This window comes from Papio anubis, chromosome 3 (genome assembly GCF_008728515.1).
Source record: "Papio anubis isolate 15944 chromosome 3, Panubis1.0, whole genome shotgun sequence".
Lineage (NCBI taxonomy): Eukaryota > Metazoa > Chordata > Mammalia > Primates > Cercopithecidae > Papio > Papio anubis.
This window is the reverse complement of record NC_044978.1, coordinates 132,109,894-132,128,832: the sequence shown is the minus strand read 5'-3', so window position 1 is coordinate 132,128,832 and position 18,939 is coordinate 132,109,894. Positions and strand designations below refer to the sequence as shown.

The 18,939-nt window shown below is 40.5% G+C and overlaps 1 protein-coding gene across 3 annotated transcripts in view; it reads left to right on the top strand.

Annotated features, from left to right (window-relative positions):
* ABCG2 (ATP binding cassette subfamily G member 2 (Junior blood group)) overlaps positions 1–18,939 on the top strand; it is a 138,609-nt gene that overhangs the window by 109,083 nt on the left and 10,587 nt on the right. For all 3 annotated transcript variants that reach the window (XM_009207155.4, XM_009207154.3, XM_009207156.4), the window contains exons 7-10: positions 2,798–2,949; positions 5,707–5,808; positions 7,213–7,463; positions 13,668–13,750. In XM_009207155.4, the coding sequence (XP_009205419.1) occupies positions 2,798–2,949; positions 5,707–5,808; positions 7,213–7,463; positions 13,668–13,750 (588 nt within the window). The remainder of the gene's footprint in view (positions 1–2,797; positions 2,950–5,706; positions 5,809–7,212; positions 7,464–13,667; positions 13,751–18,939) is intronic.

Below are 18,939 nucleotides of genomic sequence, written 5' to 3'. Positions count from 1 at the left end.
TGAATAGTAACAGTTTCGAACAGTGATTTTGGCCCTTCTTGTACCTGTGTATTGTTATTATAATTATTACAAATATTATTACAATTCAAGGTGAGATTTGGGTGGGGACACATATCATTCCACCCCTGGTCCCTCCCTCCCAAATCTCATGTCCTCACATTTTGAAACCAATCATGCCTTCTCAAGAGTCTCCCAAAGTCTTAATTCATTTCAGCTTTAACTCAAAAGTTCACGATCTAAAGTTTCATCTGAGACAGGGCAAGTTCTGTCCACCTATGAGCCTGTAAAATCAAAAGCAAGTTAGTAACTTCCTAGATACAATAGGAGTACAGGCATTGGGTAAATACATCTCTTCCAAATGGGAGAAATTGGCCAAAATGAAGGGGCTACAGGTCCCATGCAAGTCCGAAATACAAAGGGGCAGTCAAATCTTAAAGCTCTGAAATTATCTTCTTTGATTCCACATCTCACATCCAAGTCACACTGATGCAAGAGGTGGGCTCCCAGGGCCTTGGGAGGCTCTGGCCTTGTGGATTTTCAGGGTACAGTCCCTCGCGTGGCTGCTTTCACAGGCTGGTATTGAGTGTCTGTGGCTTTTCCAGATGCACAGTGCAAGCTGTTGGTGGATCTACCATTCTGGGGTCTTAAGCTATGATGGCCCTCTTCTCACTACTCCACTAGGCAGTGCCCCACTGGGGGCCCTGTGTAGGGGCTCCCACCCCACATTTCCCATCTGCACTGCCCTAGCAGAGGTTCTCCATGAGGGCTCCATCCCTGAAGTTGACTTCTCCCTGGACATCCAGGTATTTCCATACATCCTCTGAAATCTAGGCGAAGGGCAGGCCTAACACTACATGGAAGCCACCAAAGCTTGGGTCTTGCACCCTCTGAAACAACAGCCTGAACTCTCTGTTGGTCCCCTTTAACCATGGCTGGAACATACGGCACCAAGTCTCAAGACTGCACAAAGCAGCAAGGTCCTGGGCCTGGCCCAGGAAACCATTTTTTCCTCCTTTGCCTCTGGGCCTGTGATGGGAGGGGCTGCTGTAAAGACCTCTGACATGCCCTGGAGGCATTTTCCCCATTATCTTGGTGATTAACATTTGGCTCCTTATTACTTATGCAAATTTCTGTAGCAGGTTTGAATTTCTCCTCAGAAAATGGATTTTTTCTTTTTTATCACATCATCAGGCTGCAAATATTCTGAGCTTTTGTGCTCTGCTTCTCTTTTAAACAAAAGTTCTAATTTCAAACCATATATTTGTGAGTGAATAAAACCAAATGCTTTTAACACACCCGAGTCACCTCTTGAATGCTTTGTTGCTTAGAAATTTCTTCTGCTAGGTGCTCTAAGTCATCTCTCTCAAGTTCACAGCTCCACAAATCTCTAGGACAGGGGCAAAATGCCACCAATCTCTTTGCTAAAACATAGCAAGAGTCACCTTTATTCCAGTTCCCAACAAGTTCCTCATCTCCATCTGAGACCACCTCAACCTGGACTTGATTGTCCATATCACTATCAGCATTTTGGTCAAAGCCATTCAACAAGTCTCTAGGAGTTTCCAAATTTTCCCACATCTTCCTGTCGTCTTAGCCCTCCAAACTGTTCGAACCTCTGCCTGTTACCCAGTTCCAAAGTGGCTTCCAGATTTTTGGGTATCTTACAGCAGCATCCTACTCTACCAGTACCAATTTACTGTATTAGTCTGTTCTCATGTCTGCTAGGTATGTCTGCTAATAAAGACATACCTGACACTGGATAATTTATAAAGGAAAGAAGTTTCATGGACTCACAGTTGCACATGGCTGGGGAGACCTCACAATTATGGCAGAAGGCAAAGAAGAAGCAAAGGCATGTTGTACATGGCGGCAGGCAAGAGAGCTTGTGCAGGGGATCTCCCATTTATAAAACCATCAGATCTCGTGAAACGTTTTCAGTACCATAAGAAGAGTATAGGGGAACCGCCCCCATGATTCAGTTATCTCCACCTGGCCCTGCCCTTGATACGTGGGGGTTGTTATAATTGAAGGTGAGATTTGAGTGGGCACACAGCCAAACCTTATCAACCTGTAAGTCATAACTCCTGTGAAAAGGTAAGTTAGCACTATTTTGGCCATGGACTTAGACCAGAGATTAAATCCCAGCCTTGTCTCTTACTAACAGTGATCCCTTGGCCAGTTGCTTGATCCTTTAAGACATATTTATAAAATGAGGGTAATAATAATAATATTAGAACTGCCTCATAACAATACTGTGAAAATTGAAATGAAGTTATCTCTAAAGTATTTAGCAAAGACATAGTAAGTACTCAGTTATGTTAATTGCATTATTAGGGCAGAAGAGTGAAAACCAAGTTTTAAAGAGCCAGAAGACCTAAATGATAAGTCAGAATGAGATATATGACTGTTTTAATATGTAGTCCATGGTTAGTTCTCAAACTTGAAAATACTTGCAGATTACCTGGGTTGCTTCTTAAAAGGCGGATTCCCTAGACCTACTCCCAGAGATTCTAATTCAATGTCTGGGAAGACTGTCCTAGAATCTGCATTTTTAATAACCATTCTAGTTGATTCTAGATTGTCAATGCAACATACTTTGAAAATTCCTATTCTGTTTTAATAAAAGCTTTGAATTTAGGTTTCCTAACTATAGGTAAATAATATGAGATGAAAAGTTAGTAAGACAAAGTCAAGTTGAACTAGAAGCAAACAATCTAAAGGCAAGAATAGAGTATGTTACCGAGAAGTACAAGTTTCAGATATTTAATGACTCATTATTGTCTCACTTTTAACCTAGGATGTCTAAGCAGGGACGAACAATCATCTTCTCCATTCATCAGCCTCGATATTCCATCTTCAAGTTGTTTGATAGCCTCACCTTATTGGCCTCAGGAAGACTTATGTTCCATGGACCTGCTCAGGAGGCCTTGGGATACTTTGAATCAGCTGGTATGGTTGACTTTTTTATGCTGTAAAACCCTTCATTAATAGAATCCTGAAGGAGAGCAAAGAGGGTGTGCAGGAGTGCTGTTTGGTCTTTGGGTAGACATACCATGAGAATCTATCACTTCAAAATATGTTTGATCCATTTGGTGCTAGTATTTTTCTTCATTGTGCACCACAGCTTGTTATTTAGGTATCTTTCTTGTCTTATTTGAATGTGCATTCATGTGTGTATGAGTATTTCTGCTGGGCCTATATTCTGCTTCCTAGTTATAGTGACCATTTCTTAAAAGCTCAGTAATTAATATGTTGGCCCTTTAGCTAGTTATTCTGTCACTTGAACATTTTTGGAAAGGCCTAATATGGTTGTCTTCTTGACCATATAACAGATGAGGCCTTATAATTTTTTCCCCGTGCACATGATGTTGGTCTGCCCTGATGAGGACTCATGGAGATGCTACTTAATTGTATTTATTTTTATTTTTATTATTTTTTTTGAGATGGAATCTTGCTCTGTCATCCAGGCTGGAGTGCAGTGACGTGATCTTGGCTCACTGCAAGCTCCGCCTCCTGAGTTCACACCATTCTCCTGCCTCAGCCTCCTGAGTAGCTAGGACTACAGGCGCCTGCCACCATGCCGGGCTCATTGTTTTGTATTTTTTTAGTAGAGACGGGGTTTCACCATGTTAGCCAGGATGGTCTTGATCTCCCTGACCTTGTGATCTGCCGCCTGGGCCGCCCAACGTGCTAGGATTATAGGTGTGAGCCACCGCACCCAGCAAGTTTTGTTTTTTAAAGTTTGTTTGTTTTTTTCCTTTGAGATGGGATCTCACTCTGTCACCCAGGCTGGAGTGCAGTGGCACAATCTTGACTCACTGCTTGAGCCTCAACCCCCCGGGCTCAAGCCATCCTCCCACTTCAGCCCCCCAAGCAGCTGGGACTATAGGCACATGCCACCATAGCTAGCTAATTTTTGTATTTTTTGTAGAGTCGGGGTCTTGCCATGTTGCCCAGGATGGTCTCAAACTCCTGAGCTAAAGCAATCTGCCATGGCCTCCCAAAGTGCTGGGATTACAGGTGTGAGCCACTGTGCCCGGCAGACACTACTTAATTTTCTGGTAACTGTAGATTGCAACTTTAGCCCTTGAGTGGGTATTGGTCAATAGAGTGGTTAGTCCTAAACCTGACTTAGATGGACCAAAATTTCTAACAATCTTGGACTGCATGATTCTTTTTATTTTAAATTGAAATGTGTGATTTTTAAAATTTTAGATAGAAATGTGCGAGTTTTTTTTTAATGGCTTGTGCGGCCTGCCTCATTTTAGAGATATTTGGATATGATTATAAATGATTCCCTATGATCCTAAATACAATTTTAGATATTCATTGACCATGTTTCTTAGTTTTTATAAAAGGAGATTAACTAAGAGTCAGACTTCAGGCCACACTGAGTTCAGATGATCTCATCATCTGAAGCTGAACGGTTCAGGTGTGCTGTGCTGGCCATGTTCTATCAAGAATACTGCTCAGGAGTTTTGTTCTCTATTTGGAATTACAGCAGCACAGCAGTTGATTTGGATTTCGGAATTAATTAATTAATTAATTTACTTTTGAGACAAGGTCTCACTCTGTTGCCCAGGCCGGAGTGCAGTGGTGCTTTCTGAGCTCACGGCAACCTCCGCCTCCCAGGTTCAAGCAATTCTTGTGCCTCAGCCTCCCTAGTAGCTGAGATTATAGTCATAAGCCAACACACCTGGCTAATTTTTGTGTTTTTAGTATAAATGGGGTTTTGCCATGTTGGCTAGGTTGGTCTCAAACTCCTGGGCTCAAGTGATTTGCCGGTCTCGGCCTCCCAAAGTGCTGGGATTGCAGATGTGAGCCACTGCACCCGGCCCTGGACCTCTGAATTTAGTATGTGGGGAGGCAGTCATTGCTGATGTGGGTTCCATCACTCTGGCATTCCCTAGGTGAACTAAGAGAGCAGAACACACTTGGGCTTTTGGTATTTTTTTCTTGGGTCTATGTTTAGATTTTTGAGGAAGTACTGTTAAGCACCAGAGCATACCAATAGCTATTTCAGGTCTCATGAATTACGATAGGTAAGGACCAAGCACTAATGCAAAATGCCCTGCAAATCCAAGGTTGGCTTGGAGTGTTTCCTTTTTCTTTTTCTTTTCCTTTTCCTTTTTCTTTTTTTTCTTTTCTTTTCCTTTCGTTTTCTTTTCTTCTGTTTTTCGGCCCGGAGACAAAGAATTGCCGAAATATCGTGTGATAAGCTGGGCACAGTGGCTCATGCTTGTAATACCAGCACTTGCGGGTGGATCACTTGAGGCCAGGAGTTAGAGACCAGCCTCGAACTGGTCGAACATGGCGAAATCCTGTCTCTACTGAAAATACAAAAATTAGTTGGACATGGTCATGCACGCTTCTAATCCCAGCTACTTGGGAGGCTGAGGCAGGAGAATCACTTGAAGTCGGGAGGCAGAGGTTTCAGTGAACCAAGATCCCCCACCACATTCCAGCCTGGGTGACAGAGGGAGACTCTGTCTCAAAAAAAAAAAAAAAAAACAAATATATATACAGTGTGATTGAATATATAAAAAGAAAGGGTAAAATTAGTGTGGGAAGAAGAGAGAAAGAAAGTTAGGGAGAAGTCGTTAGATTCTGTCTTCTCTAGCCTCACCTCCCTTGCCCTCTGAAAGTGACTTCTCTTTATTTTCCAAGACCATCAAGTTTGTGTTTTTGGGCTGCCTTCTTTCATAGGTTATCACTGTGAGGCCTATAATAACCCTGCGGACTTCTTTTTGGACATCATTAATGGAGATTCCACTGCCGTGGCATTAAACAGAGAAGAAGACTTTAAAGGTATATGAATCTGTTACAGTCCCAGATTTTTGCCTAATTGAATTGGCTGAAGTTGAACAACGTGGTGGCTAATTAAAATGTGACTTTGTGAATTTCCGTTAATGCAGTCTTCTGATATCAGTCAACACAAACATTTTGTTGTCTGTGAGTGCTGTTGGTGTTTTTGATTTAATTTATAAATGAGAATTTATATGGTGTTGTCAGTTCCAAGAGGAGTTAACATTTTTTAAAATGCTCACTGTTTATAAAGTGTTTTTAAAATAAGAAACTTGGCAATGTATGCATTTGCATATAGTAGGAAGCAACAACCAGATTTTTTTTCTTTTTTGAGACGGAATCTAGCCCTTGTCACCGAGGCTGGAGTGCAATGGTGCTATCTCGGCTTACTGCACCCTCTGCCTCCTGGGTTCAAGCCATTCTCCTGCCTCACCTTCCCGAGCAACTAGAATTACAGGCCTGTGCCACCACACCCAGCTAATTTTTGTATACTTAGTAGACATGGAGTTTCACCATGTTGGCCAGGCTGGTTTCGAACTCCTGACCTCAAGTGATCCTCCCACCTTGGCCTCCCAAAGTGTTGGGATTACAGGCATGAGCCATCGCCCCCGGCCACGACCGGAGTTTTATATTAAGAATTAGAACTCTATGGTAAGAAGTCTATTTTAAAAGAATTAAGGTCAAATAGGAAAACATCAGTGGGTTTGCTGTATTCAAAAGACTATAGCAGGAGACAGCCTAGTTCTCTGTACTTTTCTTTTTATTTCTTTTTCTCTTTTTAAATATATATTTTAATTTATTACTTACTTTATTTATTTTTATAGAGACAGGGTCTCGTTTCATTGCTCAGGCTGGTGTTGAATTCCTGGCTTCGCATGATCCTCCTGCCTCTGCCTTGCAAAATACTGGGATTACAGGAGTGAGCCACTGTGCCTGACCTGTTATACTTTTCTAATGACAGAGCTCATAATTTTTTATTTCTATTTTTTCTTTTTTTGAAATGGAGTCTTGCTGTCTCACACAGGCTGGAGTGCAGTGGTGTGATCTCAGCTCACTGCAACCTCCACCTCCTGGGTTCAAGCGATTCTCTTGCCTCAGCCACCTGAGTAGCTGGGATTACAGGTGTGCACCACCACGCCAGGCTAATTTTTTTTGTATTTTTAGTAGAGATGGGGTTTCCCCATATTGGTTAGGCTGGTCTCGAACTCCTGACCTTGTAATCCACCCGCCTCAGCCTCCCAAAGTGCTGAGATTACAGGCATGAGCCACCGTGCCTGGCCTATTTTTTCTTTCTAAAGCTTTAGAATGAAGGTGTTAGGGAAGAATCCAAGAAAGGGGTCACAGAAAAAATGGGCTAAATTTGTTGTTATTTTGTTCATGTTTCCTTTTTATCCACTGATTGCAAAGCCACGGAGATCATAGAGCCTTCCAAGCGGGATAAGCCACTCATAGAAAAATTAGCCGAGATTTATGTCGACTCCTCCTTCTACAAAGAGACAAAAGCTGAATTACATCAACTTTCCAGGGGTGAGAAGAAGAAGAAGATCACAGTCTTCAAGGAGATCAGCTACACCACCTCCTTCTGTCATCAACTCAGATGGGTTTCCAAGCGTTCATTCAAAAACTTGCTGGGTAATCCCCAGGCCTCTATAGCTCAGGTAACCAGCAGATTCTTTTGAAATACTCAAATGGGAACAATGTGGTTCTGTTATCATCTGCTTCAGGATATGTTTATCTTCTACCCACCCTTCCAGTTATTTGTTATCTTCACTCCACCTGGGATATAGAACTAGTCAGCAGAACAAATAAAGGACAATTAAGTTTTACGTTTGGAAAGCTTCTCTTTTTTTGAGACAGAGTCTTACTCTGTTGCCCAGGCTGGAGTGCAGTGGCATGAACTCAGCTCACTGCAGCCCTGACCTCCCTGGGCTCAAGTGATCCTCACACTTCAGCCTCCTGAACAGCTGGGACTACAGGCACATCACACCACATCCAGCTAAATTTTTGTGTTTTGTGTAGAGACGGGGTTTCGCTGTGTTGCCTAGGCTGGTCTTGAACTCGTGGGTTCAAGTGATTCTTCTGTCTCCGTCTCCCACAATTCTAGGATTACAGGTGTGAGCCACCATATCTGGCCAGCTTCTTTTTTCTAGTGGTTTCTTAGACTACCCTAACTCAGATTTTTTGTGATTTAGACAAGCTGTAATGAATAATCTCAGGAGAAAAATGGTTTTTTTTGGGAAACTGTGAAAGAAATGTCAGCCATGTTTGGAGTTTCCTGGTAGCTGTTCACTTTCGTTCACTGGTTCATTCAACATGTTCTTGTAGGGCCTGTGCTGTGCTTTAGGGATGTGAATTCAGTAGTGAACAAAATGGGCAAAAATAAAACTCTGCTCATGGAGCTAATTTTCTGAGGAAGGCAGGTGTGATAAATAATAAATAAATTAAATAGATAGCATGTTAGATGGTAGAAGGAACTATGGGGAAGTTTAAGCAGAGAAGGGGTGGAGAGAGGGGAGGAAGAGAGAGAAGTAGGGAGAAGAAGGCTGATTTGCAGTTGGAATCAGGTGATCAGGGAAACCTTCACCTACTGTCACTGAATACACCTGAAGGGAGTATGTGCTGGCCACTCCAAGGGAAGAACCTGTGTGCAAAGTGCTGTTGCTTATCATTGACCTTCCTTAGACAGTTTACAGGTGATATGAACATAGTAAGCAAATTTGAGTTCATAGAACAAGGCTATTCGTTGTTAGATTAACTTTCTGTTAATCAAAATGAGATAATGTTTCTTTATTCTTTGGTTGGCTCTGTGATAGTTGGTGATTATTACTCCTTATGGTTTTTGTTATTCTTTTCTTTAAACTTTTTTTTTTTTTTTTTTTTTTTTAGAGACTGAGTCTCACTCTGTCACTCATACTGGAGTGCAGTGGTACAATCGTAGCTCACTGCAACCCCAAACTCTTGGCTCAAGCGATCCTCACACTTCAGCCTCCCGAGTAGCTGGGACTACAGGTGTACACAACACCTGGCTGATGTTTTGATTTTTTGTAGAAACGGGGTCTCACTATGTTGTCCTGGTCTGGATCTCCTGGGCTCAAGTGATCCTCCTGCCTTGGCCTCCCAAAGTGCTGGGATCACAGGTGTGAGCCACCATGCCTGGCCTTTTCGGTTATTCTTAACCCCTCTGTCACCCAAAACATAAGTACTCCCAATTCATTGGTCCATTCTTCAAAGAAGTCAATTTAGCTGGTTAATTTGGGGCTGTTATTTTTATGAACAATATTGAGTTTCTGTTAAGTACTAAAAGATGGCACGTTGTTGGCTGTAGTAAAATATTACTGACGTTTAAACTTGTGCATCATAATTTCCATACCTAAGTATATATATAAATATATCTAAGAGCTTGTATCCCTAGTTGAGTGATACTGCTAATTATGTGTGTGTGTATATATATATTATATGTGTGTGTATATATATTATGTGTGTACATACATATTATATGTGTATATATGTATAGCCACATATATGTATGTATAGCCATACTGCTAATTAAGTGTATATATAAATATATCTAAGAGCTTGTATCCCTAGTTGAGCCATACTGCTAATTGCTCCAAATGTTTTTAGTACTTATAATTTGGTGTTTCTGTCAGAACATTGGGACTTTTACATACTATCAATTGAGGGTAAAATTTTATTCTTTGAGCATAGATTTGATATCATTTGGAAATCAGTCTGGTAGAATCAACCTGGGTTACTTATTGTCAACAGTGAAATGATGTAATGAATTGCTCTTTTGGTGTGATGTATGCATTAGATTTTTCTTACTTGAAAAATAACTTGAACTATCTTGCTTCAAAACATGGTTTATAAATGTCTTGTCCAAATCACCTATGTGGTAATTCTGGAGAGGGCATAATTGGAACATAGCTGTTTTTCACACACTGAGATTCTGCATGTTTTGATACTGGGCTTCCTTCCAATGCTAACACCTGGCCTAGTGCCTCCAGGTTTAGCTTCCCTGCCTCATCAGTGGACTCACTTTCACAAAAGGAATTCCAGCCACGTTCAGAGTAGTGGCAGTCTCTTAGATTAAGAATAGAACCTTGGATCTCCCTAAGCATCTGCTTAGCAGGACAAGTTTTGTTTAGATTTGTGAAAAACTGGAATATTATCTTAGGGCAGGAGTAGGCAATTTTTTTTTTTTTTTGTAAAGGACCAGGTAGTAAATATTTTAGGATTTGCAGACCAAGTGGTCTTTGTCTCTTTGTCTCAGGTAGTCAGCTCTGCCGTTTTAGTGTGAAAGCAGCCATAGCTAATAACATAAATAAACAAATATGGCAGTATTCCGATAGTAAATGAAAGGCTGGCTAGGTGCAGTGGTTCATGCCTGTAATCCCAGCACTTTGGGAGACCAAGGCAGAAGGATGCTTGAGGCCAAGAGTGTGAGAACAGCCTGGGCAATAAAACAAGACCCTATCTTTTTTTTTTTTTTTTTTTTTTTTGAGAGAGAGTCATGCTCTGTTGCCCAGGCTGGAGTGCAGTGGTGTGGTGTCGGCTCACTGTAACCTCCGCCTCCTGGGTTCAAGCAATTGCTCCAAATGTTTTTAGTACTTATAATTTGGTGTTTCTGTCAGAACATTGGGACTTTTACATACTATCAATTGAGGGTAATTGCCTCAGCCTTCCAAGTAGCTGGGACTACAAGCACCTGCCACCATGCCAAGCTAATTTTTTTATTTTTAGTAGAGACAGTATTACACTATGTTGGCCAGGCTGGCTTCAAACTCCTGACCTCAGGTGAGTCCACCCACTTCAGCCTCCCACAGTGCTGGGATTACAGGTATGAGTCACCGCGTCCAGCCAAGACCTCTTTAAAAAAAAAAAAAAGGTAACTTTCATTTTATTCCAATAAAACATTATACATGGGCACTGAAATTTGAATTTCATATAAATTTTATATTGTGAGAAATATTATTCTTTTTGACTTTTTATTCAACGATTAGTAAAATGAGCTAGGTGTGGTAGTGCATGTCTGTAGACCTAGCTACTCAAAAGGCTGAGGTGGAAGGATTGCTTGAGACCAGAAGTTTTGAGGCTTCAGTGAGCTATGTCAGTGAGCTATGATTACACCACTGCACTCCAGCCTGAGTGACAGAGTGAGACCTTGTCTCTAAAAAATAATAAAAAATAAAGTAAAAAACCATTCTTAGCTCATGGGTGAACAAAGATAGGTGGCTGGCCCTATTTGATCTGTGGGCTATAGCTTAATGATTCCTGATTTAAGGTTTATAATTTTGTATGTCTTAATTCTGAGTTCTTGAAAATTGAGTTGTTAAAATGTTTTATGATTCTCTGCTGATAAATCTTGTATCTGTTGCTTTACAGCTGCACTTTGGCTTGAACTAGTTATTTCTTTACGTGATTCAAATTTGGCCTCTGATAATGCAGCTACCAAAGGTTGTATTTGGAAAATCTTAGAATGAATGCATTATCTGTATGAGAAGATTTCATGTTCATTTAAGGTGCCAAGTGTTTCCTGAACAGCTGAACTTGGAAGCAGATGGGGTCTGTGCACTCCATTGTGCATTGTTTAGTTTGCGTGTTTGTTTTCCTTTCTTTAATGCCAGAAAGAATAACACAGACACACCTTATAAAAGCATGCCAAGGTTACAGGATTGATTATTTTGTCAATATGTTTGAAAGCTGACTTTGAAAACATTTTTAGAACTTTGAAACTTTTAGGAAACATCTTAATCATAACACTTAGTGTTAGTATAAGATAACAAGTTTGAATGAAAACTTGACAAAGCATGTGGAATGTTTAGTTTGAAAAGTCTGGGTTGGGCATGGTGGCTCATGCATGTAATCCCAGTGCTTCGGGAGGCCAAGGTGGGCGGATCATGAGGTCAGGAGTTTGAGACCAGCCTGGCCAACATAGTGAAACCCCATTTCTACTAAACGTACAAAAAATTAGCCGGGCTTGGTGGCTGGCACATGTAATCCCAGTTGCTGGGGAGGCTGAGGCAGGAGATTCTCTTGAACCCTGGAAGTGGAGGTTGCAGTGAGCCAAGATTGTGCCACTGCACTCCAGCCAGGGCAACAGTGCAAGACTCCATCTCAAAAAAAAAAAAAAAAAAATCCTGAATTGAATGTTCTTAAAAGTTTTACTATGTGAAAATATAGACTCTTGTATGCACATGCATGCATGCATGTGGATACAGTCATCTGCATTTATTTTGGAAGCTTGGTCTGTTGAAGTACATTCTGAGGGTAATGAAAATATGCCAGCATAATAGATTTCCTCCCAAAATTTCTAAGTGAATTTTAAAAGACATCTCATAAGTAGAAATATTGAAATAATGTTCTTTCCGTACTAGATTCTTCACAAACTAGTTATCACAGATCATGGTACTGTTTTTGCAGTTTGGTGTGCTTCATGCCAAAAGTGTCCTTGATCAGTTACTTTAAATCTTGATACCACTAGACTGTTGGAGTATTGAGATTTCGTTTTTTTAACTTTGATGATTCCAAGACATGGTAGGATATTTTGTCTTTAGATTACCACTCCTTTTTTAAAATTTTTATTTATTTATCAATTTATTTTTTGAGACAGTCTCACTCTGTCACCCAGGCTGGAGTGCAGTGGTACGATCTCGGCTCACTGCAACCTCCACCTCTAGGGTTCAAGTGATTCTTGTGCCTCAGCCTCCTGAGTAGCTGGGACTACAGGCGTACACCACCATGCCTGGGTAATTTTTGTGTGTGTGTTTTTTTTAGTAGAGACAGAGTCTCACCATGTTGCCCAGGCTGATCTCAAGCTCCTGAGCTCAGGCAATCTGCCCCGTCGGCCTCCCAAAGTGCTGGGATTACAGGCATGAGCCACCATGCCCAGCCCATTTCTTGTTTTTTAATATTTAACTCATGAGTAAATATAAGTAGGATTTTCTCAAATAAATTATTTGATAACATAACCCTTAACCCTTTGCTTATTGAAGTGTCCTTAAGAGATGCTTTGTCCTAGAAACAAGAGTGATGTTTGTCCAATCTCCTTAGGAGCTATAGAAATCTACTGAGTGGTGAAGAATGGTGAGAACGGCAAAGAATTGGCAGCTTAGGTCTGCAGCATTGGCTATAGGCCTCACTGGCTGAAGCGATGAGGAAGCAGTGACAGGAGATGGGTAGTGGAAGCATGCAGAGTGTGTACAGAGAAAGCTGGCCGAATGCTTTGGTGACAGTGACAATGCACTTTTCCAGTGCAGGCATGGACTCCCTAGAGGTTGGATAGGCGGGCTCCATCTCACCCCTCTTTCCTCACTGTGCAAAATTCCATTGTTAGAATTTTTTTAATGTGTGCTTCAAAATTTTTATTTATTTTTAATGTTAAGAATAAAGATATCCTGTTTTCACTTTAACCTCTTGAAGTATAAAATGACTCATGTTCGTTGGCACAAAGGTTGAGAGTTCAGTTCAGGGTCAAAACTCTTAGGCACCTGGACTTTGCTTTGCTAAGTCTTGCATTGCTCTGCTAGCCTGTGTGGTATTCACAAGCTCAGTAACCTGAAGCAGACCCTGAACTGACTGCCGGGTGGTACAATGGGAGGAAGCCCAGCTCTTCCAGTAGTGTGCTTTGTGTCCTACCAGTCTCCCCAAACCACAGATAACTTAATTTTTAACTTAGGAAGCAGTCTAAATAATGTATGCGGTTTTATTTTCTCCCAGGGACATTGGTCAAGTCATTGAGTGTTTATCTTAATGGCGAGATCTGATTATGTAACCATATATATTATACTAATAAATTGTGTGTGTAAGTTTTTATCTCTAATTGAAACTTTCCTTTTTTTTTTGCATTTTTTTTTGAAAAGATCATTGTCACAGTCATACTGGGACTGGTTATAGGTGCCATTTACTTTGGGCTAAAAAATGATTCTACTGGAATCCAGAACAGGTAAGTAAATGTTTGGATCTTGATTTTAAGAAAGTGCTGTTACTTTTTTCAATCTTATGAAAATCCATTAAGAATTTGATTTTAAGACAAGTATAGTGTAAATGTCATTCTTTTATTGAGGGTAGGATGAGTCAGTTTATTTTTGAGACAGAGTCATGCTCTGTTGCCCAGGCTAGAGTGCAGTGGCGCAATCTCAGCCCACTGCAATCTCCACCTCCTGGGTTCAAGCAATTCTCCTGCCTCGGCCTCCTGAGTAGCTGGGACTACAGGCACCCACCGCCATGCCCAGCTAATTTTTGTATTTTTAGTAGAGACAGGGTCGCACCATGTTGGCCAGGCTGGCTTTGAACTCCTGACCTCAGGTGGGTCCGCCCACCTTGAGCTCCCAAAGTGCTGGAATTACAGGCATGAGCCACTCCACCTGGCCCAATTATTTTTATATATACCATTCAGTGGCATTAAGTACATTTACATTGTTGTGCAACTATCACCACCATCGAGCTCTAGAATTCTTTTCATCTTCTCAAATGGAATATCTGTACCCATTAAGCAATAACTTCCTATCTCACATCTGCCTCTCCTAACCCCTGGCAGTCATCATTCTACTTTCTGTCTCTGAACCTGACTACTCTAAGACCCTCATATAAGTGGAATCATACAGTGGATATTCATTGGTAACTGGCTTATTTCCTTTAGCATATTGTCTTTATGGCTCATTCATGTGGCATGTGTCAGATTTCTTTCCTTTGTAAGGTTGAATAATATTCCATTGTATGTGCATACGACATTTTGTTTTTCCATTCATCTATTGATGGAAACTTGGGTTGCTTTCACCTTTTGGCTGTTGTAAACAGTGCTCCCTAGGTGCACAGAGATCTCTTTCAGCCAGGTGTGATGGCATGTGTCTGTAGTCCCAGCTACTTGGGAGACTGAGGTGGGAGGATTGCTTGAGCCCAGGAGTTCTAGGCTGCAGTGAGCTATGAGCTATGGTTGCACCACTGCAGTTCAGCCTGGGGTGACAGAGTTCGACCCTGTCTCTTAAAAAAACAAAGAAACCCCCCCCCCCCCCAAAAACTATTTTAGTTCCTGCTTTCAGTTATTCAGATATATACCCAGAATTAGAATTTCTGGGTCATATAATCATTCTGTTAATTTTTCTGAGGAACTACTGTACTGTCTTCCACAGTGGCCGTACCATTTTACATTCTTACCAGCAGTGCACAAGGGTTCCAGTCTCTCCATGTCCTTACCAACACTTTTCTTTTTCTCCCTTTTAAACAGTGGGGACCCACTGGATCTTCGGAGAAATGTCTATTCAAGTCCTTTGCCCATTTTAAAATGGAATTGTTTGTTTTTTTGTTGTCGAGTTGTAGGAGTGCTTTATATTTTTGAGGAGATATTAATCCCTTATCAGATACATGATTTGCAGATATTTTTCCCCACTCCCTGGGTTGTCTTTTCAGTGTTGACAGTGTCCTTCGATGCATAAACATTTTTAATTTTGATGTAGTCCAGTTGATCTGTTTCTTCTTTTGTTGCCTGTGAACTAATATCTGTCACTTTTTTAATATATGTGTTTGACTTAGGGGTATGGTGGGGGTGGGACTCAGCTTTTCCTGTTATATGGTTATCACTTTTGTTAGTGTTGTGATCCTTACCTAGTTTCAGTCACAATGGGCCCTTTAAAACCTCATTTTATGAGGAGACTTTTTATTAATATGTTGTGTTCTGACCGTAAGCACTCAGGAATTTCACAGCCCTCAGAGTTCTGGTTATTTCATGTATGGAGAACACTTGTGGCAGATACTGTGCTCCGTAGTGCTTGCTTTCCATAGTCTCAGGTTACCACTCCGTGATTTAGAGGAGGTGGATGGTAGCATCCCCATTTTACTATTTTGATGTCTGGAAAAGGCTGATTGTTTTTTAAAGAATAAGCATAAAAGTTGATTCATCACTCAAGTAAAATAAATTCTTTTGTATGGAATCAGATAGTGTCACTCTACAACGAGACTATTATTAAACAGCAGTTTACCAGAGTGATGTCATTGTTCATGCTTTTCCTTTCTCTGAGGCCTGAGGTATCTGGATTATTTCCAGACTTGCTAGTAGTTGATGGTTTGTGTCCCATGTAGATGCCATTTCTTAACCCAGCACAGAATATATCACAGGATCTAAAGGCTGTGGGCCTTTTATACTGTGCAGGAGGAAGCATTTGGAAAGGACATGGAGTACATGGAGTAACCTGGTCCTCAACTGGAACTTTAAAGAGGACTGAAAATCTGGCCATTAAAGCTCTTGGTAGAAAAATCCAGAGAAATAAAGAAGAACTTCAGGTGTTTCTTCAGATGCTTTCTGGAGAAATAAGGCATTCATCTTATTTTAATTTGTTTGTTTTTGAAACAGAATCTCACAATATTGCCCAGGCTGGTGTGCGGTAGTACAGTCATAGCTCACTGCAGCTTTGAACTCCTGGGCTCATAATTTGTATTTTTGACTTAAGCTTGCTATCATTTTTTTTCCAAAGCTCTAGGGTACATGTGCAGAATGTGCAGGTTTGTTACATAGCTAAATGTGTGCCATGGTGGTTTGCTACACCTATCGATCCATCACCTTGGTGTTAAGCCCAGTATGCATTAGCTATTTTTCCTGATGTTCTTCCTCCCACTGCCTCCCATTGACCCCACTATCGTTTTTTAAATAAGCGTTTGGACTACATTAAAGTGGCCTGTGTGTATGATTTAATCCCTCCTGGGATGATTAATGATTTATTGATTAGGAAAAAATGTTTCAGCATCATCTCTGGGAACAGGTTCTCAAAGTTTTGTTCAGGGGTGAATATTAGTACTTCATAATTTAAAACTGCTTGGAGGCCAGTGGTTTAGTTCTCTTCTTTGGGGATGAATTCTCTGAGAGAGGAAAGCACTCTCTGCTCTTTCTCTAACCTGTGTAACTGAGAAACTGGGTTTTAATCATAGGTAGAGTGTGAGCATCTTTGAATTAATAGCTACCTCTGGAATAACTGCTTTACAGAGTTGTGGTGATAGCTAAACAAATCAGTGTATATTAAGGGAAAAGGTATACTTTAAAAATAGTATTTGGATCCAGTCATCTCACTTCTAGATATTTACCCCAAAGATGTGAAAGCAGTTTGTCGAAGAAATTTCTGCACCCTCATATTTATTGCAGCACTGTTCACAATAGCCAACATATGGAATCAGCCTAAGGGTCTGATGTGATAAAGAAAATGTGGTATATATACACAAGGGAAAACAAAAGAAATTTTGTCATTTGCAATAACATGGATGGAACTGGAGAATATTAAGCCAAGTGAAATTAGCCAAACACAGAAAGCTAAGCACAGAAATGTCACATAATCTCATTTAACATGGAATCTGAAACAATGGAACTGAAAGAGACAGTAGAATGGTGGTTACTAGAGGCTGGAGGGGTGTGGGGAATGGAGAGATGATGGTCAAAAGGTGCAAGACCTCAGTTACACAGGAGGAATAAGGATTTTTCTTTGGAGATACATTGCACAATGTGGTGAACACAGTAAATAATAACATAAATTTCAGAATAGCTAAATTTTAAGATACTTTTACCACAAAAAATAAATGTTTGAGGCAATGGATGTGATAATTAGCTTGATTTAATTATTTCACACTTATGATTCATGAATCATATCACTTGGTACCCCACAAATATATACAACCGTAATATGCCAATTTATAATTTAAAAATCAAAATAAAAAATATTCAGACCAATAAGTAGATATAACAGATATGGATTACTACCTTGAAAGAATTAGAATGAATTTTCTTCCTTAATAAGAAAAAGCTGTGTTTAAAATAAATTTTCTTTGGATTTTGAAGGAATGTTTCCATTGTCTACTTTTTCAGAATCATTATGAACATTACTGTACTGATAGATACAAGACAACAAATTGAATTGAATCTTTGCTATGTTCCATGTTCTGAAATTAGCTTTTTACTTGATATTAGGTTTATTTGTGTGCAGAAAGTGAGATTACTGCATGTCTACCAGGCCTGGCTATTTTTCATTCATTTTAATTATATGTAAATACTTTTAAAACTGTTCTGTCTGGGCACCATGGCTTACGCTTGTAACTGCAGTGCTTTGGGAGGCCAAGGTGGGAGGATTGCTTGAGGCCAGGAGTTCAACTCAGTTGCAGTGAGTTTATGATCATGCCACTATACTCTAGCCTGGGTGACTGAGGGCAACTCTGTCTCTAAAAATAAAATAAAACAAAAAAGACCCTAGCCTGTACCCTTAGATCTTTGTTCTTTAGGTATCTATGGACTCTTTTTTTTTTCTTTCAGTGTAATTGTGTTATTCACTTGGGTTTGCATTTTTAAAAATGTTCTCTTCCTTTTACGCCATTTAAATGATGTGTCACTTACCTCTTTTTCAGTTTCAACTCACACCTTCACTGTCAATTATATCGTTTTGTTATGGTGTTTCAGGGATGTTGGCATGCTTTCATAAAATTCATATTTGTATCAAAGTGTAGATTAACTTAGCATTTTCCTTTTTATTTATTTATTTATTTTTTTTGAGACAGTGTCTCGCTTTGTTGCCCAGGCTGGAGTGCAGTGGTGCAATCTCAGCTCACTGCAACCTCCACGTCCCAGGTTCAAGCGATTCTCCTGCCTCAGCCTCCTGAGTAGCTGGGACTACAGGCACCTGCCACCACGCCTGGCTAATTTTTGTATTTTTAGTAGAGACAGGGTTTCACCATGTTGGTTAGGCTGGTCTTGAACTCATGACCTCGTGATCCTCCTGCCTCAGCCTCCCAAAGTGCTGGGATTACAGGCATGAGCCACCACACCCGGCCAACATTTTCCTTTTTAAATCTCAATTACTCTCAATTACTTCACTGAGAAACAAGCACTAATAGTGTTCCTTTTTATTATGACACACAAATTAGATTTTTCTTTATCAGTAAGTGCCACTTGGTTTCCTCTGAAACCTCTGGAAACCTCATAGACTGCTGGCTGTCTTAGCATGTCAAGGATAATGTCACGGCCCTGCTGATGGTGGTGTGGTGCATGTAGATTATGCGTATAATAAGGGGTTGATTGAGGGTTCCCTTCACTGTCTTTCATTTTGCTTCCACATGACTTACATTCTTTGTTCAACTTCAAAATCAAAGTGACTAATTGAATAT